The sequence below is a fragment of the Rhynchophorus ferrugineus genome, unplaced genomic scaffold (genome assembly GCF_030347505.1).
Source record: "Rhynchophorus ferrugineus isolate W39M unplaced genomic scaffold, kcgeb_rfMv2 rfM4, whole genome shotgun sequence".
NCBI lineage: Eukaryota > Metazoa > Arthropoda > Insecta > Coleoptera > Curculionidae > Rhynchophorus > Rhynchophorus ferrugineus.
In genome coordinates, this window is record NW_027472583.1 from 28436489 (window position 1) to 28451521 (window position 15033).

A 15033-nucleotide genomic window follows, 5' to 3' on the forward strand; every position below is an offset into this window, starting at 1 on the left:
GCTATCGATAGCGAGTAATCTTTGTCTGCTTTATTCACTTACATGTTTAACTAATTCTATTAAGCATTGTTTTGTCTATAGCATTTCCGGTTCTAGCTTTTCGTCTTTCTTTTACCAATTCCCTGATTTCGAGGGTGTCATTTACCTCATACTATGATTTCTCTGTTGATGTTGGATTAGCTTCTTTTGTAGCTGACCGAATTTGTTCAATTCTATTTCGGGTTTGCTACTCAAGATCGCCTATACTTTTGAGTATTACATTTAAATTGGTTCGTTCCTACATCATTAGTCTAAACTTCTAGTTAGTCCTAGTTAGTAAGATTGGGCTTGAATTGTGCGTTGTCAGCTGTCAAATTATTATGAGCTTGTCAACGCTTGTCCACAAATGGCGGCAGTTTAAAATATTCTTATGCAACATGCACAATTTGTACAATTATATTTTTTTCTTAAAATTGTTTTTGGTTTATGTTTTGTGAATGTATTATAATTTTTTCTTGCGAAATGCTATATGTGTTAATAAACATTTATTGCGGGAATTGCCAATTTAAAGGTTGAATATTTTTAGATTTCTGGATAACGTTGAACCACTGGTTGAACGATGGCGAGGACCCGTTAGCATAGCTCTCTACTGTCCTGGTTACGATTTCTACACTACCATGGAGGCGATAGCCTATGTCAGGCATTGTCAAAATTCGCTAATCAAGGAGATGGTTTCCTTTCATTTGTTTTTCGATCTTGAACACGTACCAGAGGCAAAAGTACGTCTTATCGGATGAATATAAAGAGTTACTGGTTCTTGTCCTATTTGTATGTCAGCTAAGACAATAGTAACAGTTGTTTGTCATGTCAATGTTCTAATAATTGTGTCTAATAGTGTCGTTGTGTTGGAAAGAGTGCGGTCATGTTATTAATTTCGTGTCCTGTTTTTTTAATTAAACGTTTCTAGATATGGTAAACGGGAATATGTTTAGTTTAAGTTCATTCATTAATTTTCGTTACTTTTTCTGTTGCAGATGAATATTTCCATACAGTACACCTACAACGACCACTATAACTGTAGTGCTCCTCCTCCGTGGGAAATCTTAACTGATGACGATATGTACAAAACAAACCAGAGCCTCCTTTATCCAATTAATGTAGCACGCAACATCGCAAAGCTAGCTGCTAGGACATATTTCGTTTTCCCAAGCGATATTGAGCTCTATCCCACAAGGAATTTCATTGAACAGTTTCTGGTTTTTGTTAAAGAGAACATGAATCTTTTTGGCGCCAACACCAGGAATGCTTTCGTATTGCCTATTTTCGAAGTGCTGGAAAACCAAGATGTACCAGAGAACAAAACCATGCTAAAAATAATGTTGAAAAACAAAACCGCCATCTTGTTTCATCAGCGTATGTGTGCGGTTTGTCATAAGGTAACAAATATTAATTAGAGATATTTATGCTATCTTGCCTAACGATAAACATTAAAACTATGAAATTGTTTTAAAGAAGTCATCATGTTGTATAGCTCACGTTAAATAGACTTTTGTAACTATATGTATGCCAAAACTGTTATAATTTTTTACTAGATGGTGATATTTAATTAATGATAAAATTAATTCGTTTGATAAAAAATAGTTTATTTAAATTAACACGTCAATTGTGAGACTTCCTTATATATTATTGTTATACTTCAAGGGTGATACACTGATTATAGCGACCCTCCAACCTTTCGATACCATTTTTAATTTAAAAAATACATTTTTATACATAGTGCTAAAACTGTTTCTGCACAGATCATAAAAAGTTGTTTGCATTTATGTTAAACGATTACAGTTATAGATTCCCAGATTTCAGTGTTGCTATTTATTTAACAACAAAAGTTTATGCAAGGTTCCAATAATTTAGTATTTTTACAGATATTTAATTTTAAAACAAACGGTTGTTCAATAAGTTCGCATACATTTCCGAAAACTGTTAGCACTTAATATATTTTTGAGATCTAGAAAATGCTGGAAGTCAAAGGGAACTAAATCTGATGAATAAATTAGGTATTGAAACATTTGGTACTTCATTGATTTATATCGAGGTTTGTCGACCTGTAACAGGTCAATTGAAAAGTCCCCTGTCTATTATAGTAAAACACATTTTTTTGGCAAAAATAGTTTTGTTCAACATGATCCACTTCAAGGGTGATACACTGATTATAGCGACCCTCCAACCTTTCGATACCACTTGTAGTACGATTTGTCCTTTAGTTCAAAATAGGCCTTAGTTTCGGCGGCCATCTCTTCATTCGATTAAAATTTCTTCCCAGCGGGCATTCTTTTGAGATCTGAGAACAGGAAAGAGTCGCTGGGAGCCAGATCTGGATAATAAGGTGGATGCGGAAGCAATTCGAAGCCCAATTCATGGATTTTTGACATCGTTTTCACTGACCTGTGACACGGTGCATTATCTTGTTGAAGCAGCACTTTCTTTTTCTTCAAATGCGGCCGTTTTTCGACAATTTCGTCCTTCAAGCAGTCCAATAACGCTATGTAACAGTCGCTGTTAATGGTTCTTCCTTTTCCAAATTTATTCCGAAATTATTCCATGCGCCTCCCAAAATACAAACGCTATAACCTTGCCAGCCGACTGTTGCATTTTCCCACGCTTTGGAGCGGGTTCATCGTGTGAAGTCCACTCGGACGACTATCGACTGGGCTTCGGAGTAAAATGATGGAGTCATGTTTCATTCATTGTCACATATCGACGCAAAAACCCGAGTTTATTACGGTTGATCATCTTCAAACACTGCACTGAATCATCAACTCGTCGTTGTTTTTGGTCAAAAGCGAGCTCACGGGACATCCACTTTGCACAGAGCTTTCTCATACCCAAATATTCGTGAATGATATGATGTACACGTTCAGTTGATATCTTTAGAGTGTCTGCTATTTCATTCAATTTCAATTTACGGTCATTCAAATCATTTTGTGGACTTTTTAAAGGTTTTCGTCGGTAACAACCTCTTTTGGGCGTCCACTGTCTTCGGTGCTCATTTCACCACGTCCAAACTTAGCATACCAATTCTTAATGGTTGATTTTAGGGGGACATTGTCCGGAAACTCGACAGCAAGCCAAGTTCTTACTTCAACTGTATTCCTTTTTATCCATTTTTTTTTCACAATAACAAAAGTTGCTTCACTCAAAATGCTATAATTCACAAACTAGTGATCCGACAGCTGTCAAATTTATACACGCATCTTTTGAGGGTTAGGGCTAACTAAAAAACATATAGATTTAATTCTAGTAGCGCCATCTATGTGTCAGACCGGGTACTTTTTAATTTCAATAAAAAATTAAGGAATGGTATGCTGAGTTTAGACGTGGTGAAATGAGCACCGAAGGCGTTGAACGCAGTGGACGCCCAAAAGAGGTTGTTACCGACGAAAACATTTAAAAAATCCACAAAATATATCACCCTTGAAGGGAATTATATTGAATAAAAAAACTAATTTTGCCAAAACATAGGACTTTTCAATTGACCTGTTATTTAAATAATTCTTGAAGTGTTTGGTAGGACTCTTCATGGAACGATTCCTCCAATTCTTCACTGCTGAGCTATTTGAGTTGGTCGTCCATTGTCAATCAAAACTACCACTTTCAAAATACTCTCGCTAATTATTTCCACATTGCAATAACCCATTATAATTAATCAATCACAATATTGTGAAATTCTTTTAATTGTAGGTCATCGACGGCGATAAATGGATTCTCCAGAACGAAACCAAAAAACTGGAAATATTTTCGGTGGGTAAAAGGCAAGGACAGTACATGGTGTGGGAACCGTTTTTTGTTTGTACACAGAATGAGCCGCTATGGGACGAGAGACTAACATGGGAAGGTCAGAGAAATAAAATGATTCAGGTAGGTGAATCTTACATATTACAGTTTAATGATTGTGAATTAAGTGAGGGATTATTTTTGAAAATTTAATGCTTTATTGACATTTTTACCACTTGGCGGCTTCTGGAAGATTGCTTCCTTCGGAAATTTGGTTCATGTTTTTATTTAGTTTAACTGGTTTGGTACCCATACATTGGTCTTTTTTTACAACCAGCTTATTCCGAATGGTCTTTTTGTGCAATGTTTAGCTCTTGGGTAATAAAAAGAGTAATTATATAATGGAAGGTTTTAGCCATTTCCATTATTTTATCTATAATTTCGACAATTGCTCTTTCAGAGTCTAGGAGGATTCCTTCATGTCGAAATTACCGGAACATAATCGACTAAACCAAAACTGTGTTCGATTGGCTTGGTGTCAAAATCTTTCACAAAAATACATATATTCAGATGTCTCCGTTGTGTCTGCAGCTTTATCCAGAAAAAACTGTAAGATACAGCGCATTACATTTTTTTGGTGACCACCTTTGGCGTGAGTTTTTTACGAGTCGTTTTTTAGTATAAAATCTCAGCTTCCTAATGCCATCTAAGAAATAACCAATCAGACTTTTACAGCTCTGGATATAATTTATTAAAGCCTTATCTCTTGGAAAAAATGTCCTTTATTTTCGCAGGCCTAATATTATCAACTCATTACTTCCAAAATTTTTTTTGGAAGATCTCTATTTTTCTGTCATGTTATCTGTCCAATGATCGACTCATTCTTGTATCTTAATAAACATTCAACTATTCGGGCAGATTATAACAATGATATTTGAATCCGGTGACTTTTGGAAAGTTTGGGGCCGTTTTCATGAATTTTTTTGCGAATTTTATAACATTTGAAAACAATAAACGGAGTATCGTCTTCCAATGCTACGTTCAGTCAGTTTATTTAAAATTGCACTATCAGCAATAATTCCTACGATTTAAATTACCAAATTGAACGTTTAAACTGAACTAAGACATCAAGGGAAATAAATAGAAAGGTGTAAAATATCAATGAAAAGTGATTTTGCAACACGAGAATATTCGGTAAAATCATAAAAAAATCACTTATTCCGCTCGATTACTAATGATTTGGCTTGATTTAGATTACCCCACAATTTAAATAATTTTCAGCGCTGTCTCAAAACCTTGAAAGTTATTTAAAAACCTCAACACTTAGTTGTAACAGGTCAATTGAAAAATCCATGGCCTAACACATAGATGGCCCTAACCCTCAAAACATGTGTGTATAAATTTGACAGCCGTCGGACCATTAGTTTGTGAATTACAGCATTTTTAGCGAAGCAACTTTTGTTATTGTGAAAAAAAAATGGATAAAAAGGAATTTCGCATGTTGACAAAATATTGCTTTTTGAAGGGAAAAATACAGTGGAAGCAAAAACTTTGCTTGATGTCGAGTTTCCGGACACTGTCTCAGGAAAATCAACCATCAAGGATTTGTATGCTAAGTTTAGACGTGGTGAAATGAGCACCGAAGACGGTGAACAAAGTGGACGCCCAAAAGAGGTGGTTACTGAAGAAAACATTTAAAAAATCCATAAAATGATTTTGAATGTCCGTAAATTGAATGAAATTGCAGACAATTTAAAGATATCAACTGAAGGTGTACATCATATCATTCACGAATAATTGGGTATGCGAAAGCTCTGTGCAAAGTGCAAAGAGTTTTTGCATCGATTTGTGACAATGGATGAAACATGGCTCCATCATTTCATTCCGAAGTCCAATCGACCGTCATCCGAGTTCATTGCACACGATGAACCCGCTCCAAAGCGTGGGAAAACGCAACAGTCGGCTGGCAAGGTTAAGGCGTCTGTATTTTGGGATGCACATGGACTAATTTTCATTGACTACCTTGAAGAAGGAAACATAGCGTTATAGGGCCGTTTGAAGGACGAAATCGTCGAAAAACGGCCACATTTGAAGAAAAAGAGTGCTGGTTCACCAATACAATGCACCGTGTGACAAGTCAGTAAAAACGATGGCAAAAATCCATCCATCCGCCGTATTCTCCAGATTTTGGCCCCCAGCAACTATTTCCTGCTCTCAGATCTCAAAAGAATGCTCGCTGGGAAGAAATTTTCGTCGAATAAAGAGATCAAATCGTACTACAAAAACGGTATTGAAAAGTTGGAGGGTCACTATAATAGGTGTATCACCCTTTAAGGGAATTATGTTGAATAAAAAAAAACTAATTTTGCCAAATAAATGTGTTTTACTATGGTAGGCTGGCGACTTTTCATTTGACCTGTTATATCCTTATTGTATTTATTCCACACCCCTCAAAATTAACACAGTCCTAATATCAGGTACTAACCACCTTATCTCGGCTGATATATAATTATATATACATCAAATACGTTGACAATTTTATCGTTGTAATCAATCCTGGCGATATTTTTATTGACTATTGTTATTATTTATAGGCCTACACAATGTGTATTATGGATTATAATTTCTACGTACTGAATAATGCCTTTCTCATTCACAAACCTGGCATCAAGAAAGAGAAGGTACAACTTAAGAGATTCAACAAAGAAGTGACTAAATCCAACAAGCTATCTGTACTTATTACCGAGGAGATACAAAAACTCTATGGCAGGAATGAATATTGTACGATGGTGTACAACACCACGCTTAACAAACCAAAAAAGAAAATAGGTTAAATTGTGCTAAAACATTCGAATGACTTTTGTTATCCATTTTATAATATCTTGTTTTGATAAGGGTACTGAATCAAAATTTACGATAGATATATAAAAATGCAATGCATCAACATATTTTGTTCATGTAAAGATTTCGGAACAGCTTGAGACCGATTCTACGATAACATCTATACTATTAAATACAAACTTGTAAATATGGATTATTTATTTGTACTATATAGGTAAATACATTGTTAACGGTAACTTGTCTTTAATGATATATGATTCTTACAACAAAATCAAAGTCGCTACGCCATAATCATAAAACACCCAATGGGGAATTTGGAGAAGGTGCTTACTTCGATTAAAGAGGGCGTGTGAATGTAAATTTAAGATATATATTTATTTAATATAAACTATATACTGTTTAGTGGTGTTTTATTGAAGCATAATCTTAACAAGAATGACGTTTTACTAAAACAGGCCTAATTTCACATTGACTTCTAAATTTCCAAAACTAATGTTCCTTTATTAAAATTAATTTTCCTTATTTAAATTTGCCTCATAATGTCAAATTAATATAACTATGTTAAGAGAATTCGACCCAGCGATATGTAGTAGCATCCTCCTAGAACATTTCGTAAAAAATATTAAATTGATAAAACCTACCCGTTAAAATAGCGGAGTCAATTCTATATAGATTATACCTTTCAATAGTTACTTGGATTAAAAATGAAATTTATTGATTACATTTTTCACCACCTTGATCTATGTTGTATAAAATATCTTAATAATAAAAGTACATAGATAAAAACCGTTTATTTAAATATATACAGCAGATATAAATTAAATTCATTCATTACTAATAAAACCATGTATTTTTATTCAAGCACAATCCTCAAATTAACACAGTTGTCCCGACAAAATCAGTAAAATAGTCACGCCCTAATCATAAAAGGAGTCGTAACCAGAACTGTTCGCGTCGTACGACGAACCAATAGAATCCAGAGGCGGAGCTTGAAAGGTCGGCGTGTCTTCACGCGCAGACATGCCAGGAGATTTCAGGTCGGGCTTCTTTTGCATCGTCTTTCCCATGTTTCTTTTGTACCTAGAGAGAAAATTTGAAATATCTAACAACTATTTCTGGTTATTGTCAAAATGTAAAACTGGTGCCGTTACGAGCACAAAAGAGGAACAAAAAAAATCAAATTAACGTAGGTCGTTTATTTTTCTCTTTCACATACCCAAATAAATGAACTTACATTAGGGATTTGCACATTTGTCGTAGTAGTAAGAGGAAACTAAAATTAAAAACATGGTTTTGTTGAATTATCGACGTCGATGTGAAACCTCAACGCCTCAACGATAACACATTAAGAAAACAAAAGTCATCGGTATTGTCCAAGGTACGTTACTACATAAAAATACTTCTTAAAACTAAGATGACATTTGTAACTAATTTACTAGATAATGCACATTATCGGAAATCTAATTAAAAAAAATATATGAATACACCAGCTGATATTTATGGGCATTTCATTTTTTTTTAATTAGAAATATTCCATTTTAACCTAACTACTATTAAAGAACGGTATACAAAGTTGAGGTATACTTAACGAAATGTTAGAGACGCTAGTCTCTAGCAGACAGACTATATTGCATAGATAGAATACGAGATTAATCCACATATTACCGGTGATTTATTGGTATTCTATGCTAGTATAAGCCACGCCCTAATCATAAAATGAATCGTAACCGGAACTGTTCGCGTCGTACGTTGAGCCAATAGAATCCTGGGGCGGGGCCCGTGACGACATATAGGAGGGCGTGTCGCTGTACGGGGACATCCCAGCGGCTTTCTTGGCAGCATACAGATTGGCTTCCTCCTGTGCCTTCCCCGTGTTTCTCTTGTACCTAGAGAGAAAATTCCAAATATCTAGTTGGCCGACTATTTCTGATTAATAAAAATTTCACCCGATATCATCGAGAAAAAAAACTTCAAATAAATGTAGGCCATTTATTTCGTATACAGAAACTGATCCCAAAACACTTACATAAAAATATTAATAACGTCCGACGTTCTGTTTCAAGGTCACCATTAAAACACAGCTAACAATACGTCGATACAATAAAAATAAAATGATATTCTCAACTTATATCTAATTTTCTAGATAATGCACATTATCGGATGTATTCAGAAAATTTCCTTTGTTTTTATTCGAACCTAACTATAGTAGTGAGTGGTATACAATTGTGGTACACTTAATACAAAAAGCAGGATCTGGATCAACGCTGACGCCAGAGACGGTAGGAGTATTGCACCTGGATACAAAGGAACCAATTTTTAACAAGTCTTTAAAAATAAATTCCCTTGTATATCGTCTTGGCTGCGTTAAAAACAAAACAAAAATAGAAGGGCGTGTCCTAGTCGTAAATTGACTCGTAACCGGAATTGCTCGCGTCGTAGGACGAGCCAATCGAATCCTGGGGCGGGGCGCGTGACGACATAAAGGAGGGCGTGTCACTATACGGGGACATCCCGGCGGCTTTCTTGGCAGCATACAGATTGGCCTCCTCCTGAGCTCGACCCGTGTTTTTCTTGTACCTAGAGAGAAAATTCTAAATATCTAAAACAATTTTTGTCGATGCTTGTCATATAACTCAGGCGCAAATGTGTTTGACAGATAAGAAGAGAAAAAACCGAGTACAGCAACTAAGCGAGACCCATCGATAAATAAAAACACCCAGTAAATGTAGGCCATTTTATTGATAATTTATTGATCCAATCACATTCACAAAAAACATTTACATAAAAAATAATAAATTTTTCCTTCTATGTCTAGGTTCTAGTAAAACTAAAGTTAAAGCTGCTGGCTAAGTGTTGTCGATATAGTTATAACAATAACCGTTGCTCTCTCCAGAACAACCTACTTCGTTTGGGGCGTGAGAATGAGTTTCCGCCCACTTTTCACAAATATTTGTTCTGTCATAACAAAAATGACATAAGCGATCTTACAACACTCAGTGATAGAACATGAAAGGGCGTCAAAGAGAGATGATTTACTTGATAATTCATACGGACCAACATTCATAAATGCATTATTGGTTACGAATTAATTGAACTATAGATACATGTAAAAATATTAGGGGTTTCCAGAAACAAAACAATTTTTCAATGAGTTATCATTGTCGATATATTTATAAGTTAGGCGGGTCATATTTTTCAACATCGAATTCATTCACAATTGGAGATAGCTAGACAGCTAGCCAACTACAAAATCATATTAAAAAACCTATCCAAAAAATTAAAATTAAAAACCTTGTTCCATTTAATGTTACAAATTCGGATTGATTTTACTTTACATGACCCCTTTGCTCTTAATATGGATCAAGTAAACATAACTCTACATTGTACTCCAATGAAATTCCTATTCCTGTAGAAAGTTAATAATAGATTTTCAAATATTAAACTAAGTCACGAGCCAGATTATCAAAACCGATAGGTCAAAATTGATATAAATACTACAGATTAATTGTTTCATTTACGCCGTGTCATATGTAGACCGACGCGAGAAAAGAACGCTGATGATGAAGCCATCGTTCGTTGTCGAAACATGGAGAATACTCGCTGACCACGAGGCACCACCCCTCAGTCTGGCGGAAACTCATCCCCACGCTCAGCACGTCGGCGTTAATCTCCACGAATTCAAAGAGAAAGAATCAAAATCTCGAACACAGCAATTAAAAAAAAACAAGTCTTAGAACATCATCCATATAGGTTTTTCTTAGGGGGGACGCGTTCGACATATAACACAATTGGCAGAAAGAAGAAAATTAAATAACAACACATAATATATATATAAATTTGCAAAATACTGTATAAAAGTCTATTATAGCTTCGATTCTTTCAGATACAAAATAAGAAAAAAATCTGTTCGTTATATGCTAGACAATTCACTAAATAATGCACATTATCAGAGATCCGATAAAAATAAATGCACCGGTCGCCCCCTGCTCCCCCTGGCGGTGCGGTTCGGCATCTTTATTTTTAACAAACCTCCACCTTTAATCAACTTAACTATCATTAGAGAATAGTAGTATACTATGTAATGGTATACAAAGTTCAAGTATACTTAAATATCGAGCTGGGTTACTTCTCGATTATAGAGAAAACAAAAATATATTATATATATGTATATGTATTATATTGCATCGTTTCATTCTTATAGTTTAAAGGGCAAGAACGGGGGTAACCCAGCGCTGGAAGCTTATACAAATATTGAAAACAGAAAACATGGATTCAACTGTGTTTAAATACGAAGGAACTCGCGAAAAAGGGTTGAAAAGGACCAGAGACGAGTCGGCGAGGGGGCGAAGGTTGATATGCAACGTTAGTCGCTAACGCACGGTCGTTTTGGCACAAACGATCTGCCGCGACGAAGACCGAACTGCGGCAGTCGATGAGGCTTGAACGCGTGAATTCCTTTGTATTTTCCAGTAATGACTGCGGTGTTCATCGGATATGCTCTTAGGGCGATAGTTCCTGGCCGTGCATCGGATCGTAACCGCAGCTACTCGCGTCATAAGCCGAACCCTGATCGTACGCCGAGCCCATCGAGTAACCCATGGAGTCTTGGGGCGGGGCCGGTGACATCATGGGGGTGGGAGTGCCGCTGTACGGTGACGCGCCGGCGGCTTTCTTGGCGGCGTACAGATTGGCCTCCTCCTGTGCCTTGCCTATGTTCTTTTTGTACCTAGAGAGAAAATTCGAAATGTCTAATGGTTCAACTCTTTTCTTTTTGTCGGTGTCGAATTTTGATAAGGGCACATCGATTTTACGACAATCGGATCGGGATTGCCGTAAAATTCGCACACACTGAGACAGAGCGAGAGTGAGAGAGAGAGAAAAAACGGAAACATCAACATCAGTTGGCCTGTTTACCATATACCATCGTATGCAACGTGTAACGATAACGTGACAAATAATGCAGTTTCAAAAAGAGTTTGTGTTAGAGAGTTCGAATTGTCTACACTGAGACCTACCTGTGTTCCTCTTGTACCTATCAAAGAAAATATTCCAGGATTCTATCTGCCTTAACACTGGGTTCTTTACTAATTATTTAACATCAGACCTTCATCCGTCATTGTTTCACGCTCCTGGTAATACCCTCTCTAATATTATGCCATTAACATACCTATAGCATGTATTAAACACAAACGACAATAGGCACACATATAGGGGTTGCTCAAAACAGACTCATGATCACGCAAGAAACCGACGATTGATAGCAACTATTGAATTATTAATCAAACAGTGCAATTACATAAAATCAATATGTATACCAATAAAAATATAGTCAGAATATTCAATCATGATGTACTACATACAATTAAGGAAATATTTCTGGGTAAATAAAACATCAATATAAATATTGCTAAAGAATGTAGTTAAAATTTATCAAAATCGGCTTGGTAGTTAAGGTAGTTAAGGTTAAGTTAGGTCAATTTACATTTGTCCATATGTGAGGCAAGAGGATAAAATCCGATCACAAAAACTAAGCCAATCACGCCAGTAAGCAGGTCGAATACATTGTGGCATCAAACCCACTAAGCATCAAAAATAATGCATCAAAAATATATTTATTTACAGAAACATAATTCCATTATTTGACCATGAATTTAATTAGATAAGATGATTTTCAAAATTAACCATTATTTGACAGCATGACGTCAACAAAAAGATAAAATTTCACGTAAAAAATGTGGAATATTTACGCAATATTATGAAAGTATAAAATTAGGAAAATTTAAAGAATCAAAGAACAATAAAAGGTGGTTAACGAAAGTCAAATTACCATTTATATATTGAGGACTGTTTTAAGTATATTTAAAAAATATATCTATTTACAAATGTCACATGATAAATCTCATCTGGTAAATACATTAGAAAAACAAATTAAAGTAACATTAAATTGTTTCAATGAGTAAAATATAGATCACCGAACAGCCAAAAATTTTTATATAATTTAAATATTTTGATAATTAACAGATCAAGCTTTGACGCCTGACAAAAATTATATGGTACCTTTGTTGCCATAGAGAGATATATTTTGTGAAGAATATTCTGCACTGTTTACAACAAGTTATATTCATGAGAACTGACAATTAAAATATTACTAAATATATTTGCACATTGTACATCACAAAAATTTATCAAATAAATAATGAAATAATTGTATTTCAATTATCATACTATAAATTTCTTAATAAATGATGGTTTTGATTTTATAAGTTGCAGCTTTTTGATTTCTTTTTGAATGTCTTTACCAATGTCTGTTTTGGACATTTTTTCCAGTAAATACTCATAAATCCAGTATAGTTGAAATATTTTGCTCAATCACCAACTTTTACAATATCATATTTATATCATATATCTTCAATTTATATTCATATTTTCAGTTACCCCCCTAAAGCCTAAACTAGCAAATAAAATTTGTCTTTTATATCCCAAAAACCAATATGCACATATAGTATAATGAAACAAAAGAGCCTCACCTGATTCGCTTGTTGCCAAACCAATTGGACACTTGACTGACTGTGATGCCACATTTTCTTGCTAGTTCTTCCTTAGCTTCCTCACTGGGGTATGGATTACTCAAATGGGAGTAAAAATATTCATTAAGAATTTCAGATGCCTGTTTGCTAAAGTTTCTCCTTTTTCTTCTGGCATCTAAGAATCGTGATCTGTGAAATAACAATAATAAGAAACAGTCCCTATGTAAAATTAATTTCTTAGCTTTACCTTAGTATCATCACGGCTTCACATGTGGATTGTTTTAGTTGCATTTGAATAGAGCTGAATTTTTTGTGAATAATTTGAACCATTCTTTCTATTTCTTTTGGTGTAATGGGTCTTGTTCTGGATTGCTCCCTCAATAGGTTCATTACATGAGTTGTGAATTCATTACAAGCCTGAAAAATTTATCAATGTATCTATTATTATAGTGTTATGGATGCTACTGATTACTTGTTCATATTTCTCCAGTTCTTGATGGTAAATTTGCCTAATTTGTGATAATTTAGCCCTATAATCTGAGTGTTCTATTGCATTATCAGGTTGGCCTGCCTGAGCTGCTGCTGATCCTGAAGCAGCTGCACCTGCACCTCCACCTTTTTCAGGACCAGCTACTCCCTCCGCAATTAGCATGTTATCCAACCTACAACATTAGCATTTTCACTGATTCCTTCATTTTACAGACCAAACACAAAATTTTGCTGTATATTGATCAATATTATATTAGGTGTTTAATGCAGAAACATTGTCTTGAATTACCTCATGAGTTGGGGATCTGGAGGTTCCTCCTCTTGGGTGTTCCTAAGGGATAAAACAGTTTTTTCTTTAATTTCACAAAGAACAGAAAACAAAGCTGGTTTCATCCTGTGGCAGTTTAAAGTGTGCTTTCGTGCTTGTGCTTCGTCAAGGCTTTGATCAGTTATATTCATTATCTGCTGTAATATTTCTCCAATATCCTGTTTTCTAGGCTCATTTTCTCCCCCAGAAGGCGTGTCACCTGGTACAACATTGGATTAATTTAGATATATTCAAATACTGTTTATTGTTCATGCATGCATCAGTTTTACCCACTCAGTTCATCTCAACGTATAAATATTATAAATTAGAGCATATTACTACAATTCTATATCTGAAAATTGTATTTTTTATATTCTTACCTTGTGGGGTCATCCCGTACGGCTGAGGAGGCATTAGACCAGCGCCTGTATGGCTCATCATACGACCAGGATCATCCATTACTTTATCCTACGCGAATAACGGGTTTTTGATTTATAACCGAATCTTGGGACCGAATTTAATTTAGGAATTTAGGAATAAACAAAGAGCCCCAAGCATAACAACTTTTTTAGGAACGATAGTAGCTGTCAAAAGAGCTTCTCTGTACAACTGTCAAGTAACGCAATCAATAGCTTATTAAGGAGAGAGATAGAGATAAATATGTATAGAGTTAATGTGCCCGTGTTTTGGGAAAAGAGGAAGACAGAAGAGAGCTGGTTGACAGACGCATTATATTGCGCACATTACTTACGAGTGGGTACTCCTGGGCTCTTTTAATAAATAACATTTATTTTGGGTATTATTATTTTCGTAGTATAATGTTATATTTCATAATTTAATTCATACGGCACTTAGGCCATATGTGCTTGAAATTTGTAAAATCAAGTAACTGCTACAAGTTTTCATGAATATATTTTATATTGAATATTGACATTTAGATTTTTGATTCATAAAAATTATATAATTTATCATATGGGTGTATATAGAATGATTAATAATTGCCAAGAGTTTTTGTTTACAAACATTGGGGTCACTGTTGGAATTCTAGGAAATTCGAAAATAAACATAAACAAGTTGACAATTCCAATAAAAAAGGATGTAAACATTATGAGAGGTGAG

At 35.0% G+C, this 15033-nt stretch overlaps 2 protein-coding genes across 7 annotated transcripts in view; one reads left to right on the forward strand and one right to left on the reverse strand.

The window, feature by feature from the left end:
- The window catches only part of LOC143194791 (beta-1,4-glucuronyltransferase 1), a 41557-nt gene extending 34566 nt beyond the window's left edge, over positions 1-6991 (forward strand). For both annotated transcript variants that reach the window (XM_076401506.1, XM_076401507.1), the window contains 4 exons: positions 566-758; positions 1014-1415; positions 3718-3894; positions 6345-6991. In XM_076401506.1, coding sequence (XP_076257621.1) covers positions 566-758; positions 1014-1415; positions 3718-3894; positions 6345-6584 — 1012 coding nt within the window. In that variant the 3' untranslated portion in view covers positions 6585-6991. The remainder of the gene's footprint in view (positions 1-565; positions 759-1013; positions 1416-3717; positions 3895-6344) is intronic.
- Positions 6992-7366: 375 nt separating this feature from the next.
- Positions 7367-14538, reverse strand: exd (PBX homeobox extradenticle). 5 transcript variants are annotated; one of them, XM_076401513.1, is made up of 6 exons: positions 14295-14528; positions 13897-14134; positions 13591-13780; positions 13366-13535; positions 13119-13307; positions 7367-7671 (listed from the first exon to the last, which is right to left on the reverse strand). In XM_076401513.1, exons 1-6 carry the CDS (start codon positions 14371-14373, stop codon positions 7509-7511), a joined length of 1029 nt encoding a protein of 342 aa, XP_076257628.1. In that variant the 5' UTR covers positions 14374-14528; the 3' UTR covers positions 7367-7508. The 5 variants fall into 5 exon arrangements, with proteins under 5 accessions (XP_076257628.1, XP_076257627.1, XP_076257626.1 ...); XM_076401512.1 differs by lacking the exon at positions 7367-7671 and adding an exon at positions 7773-8477 and having other exon boundaries at positions 14295-14538; XM_076401511.1 differs by lacking the exon at positions 7367-7671 and adding an exon at positions 7773-9168.
- Between the last annotated feature and the right edge of the window lie 495 nt (positions 14539-15033).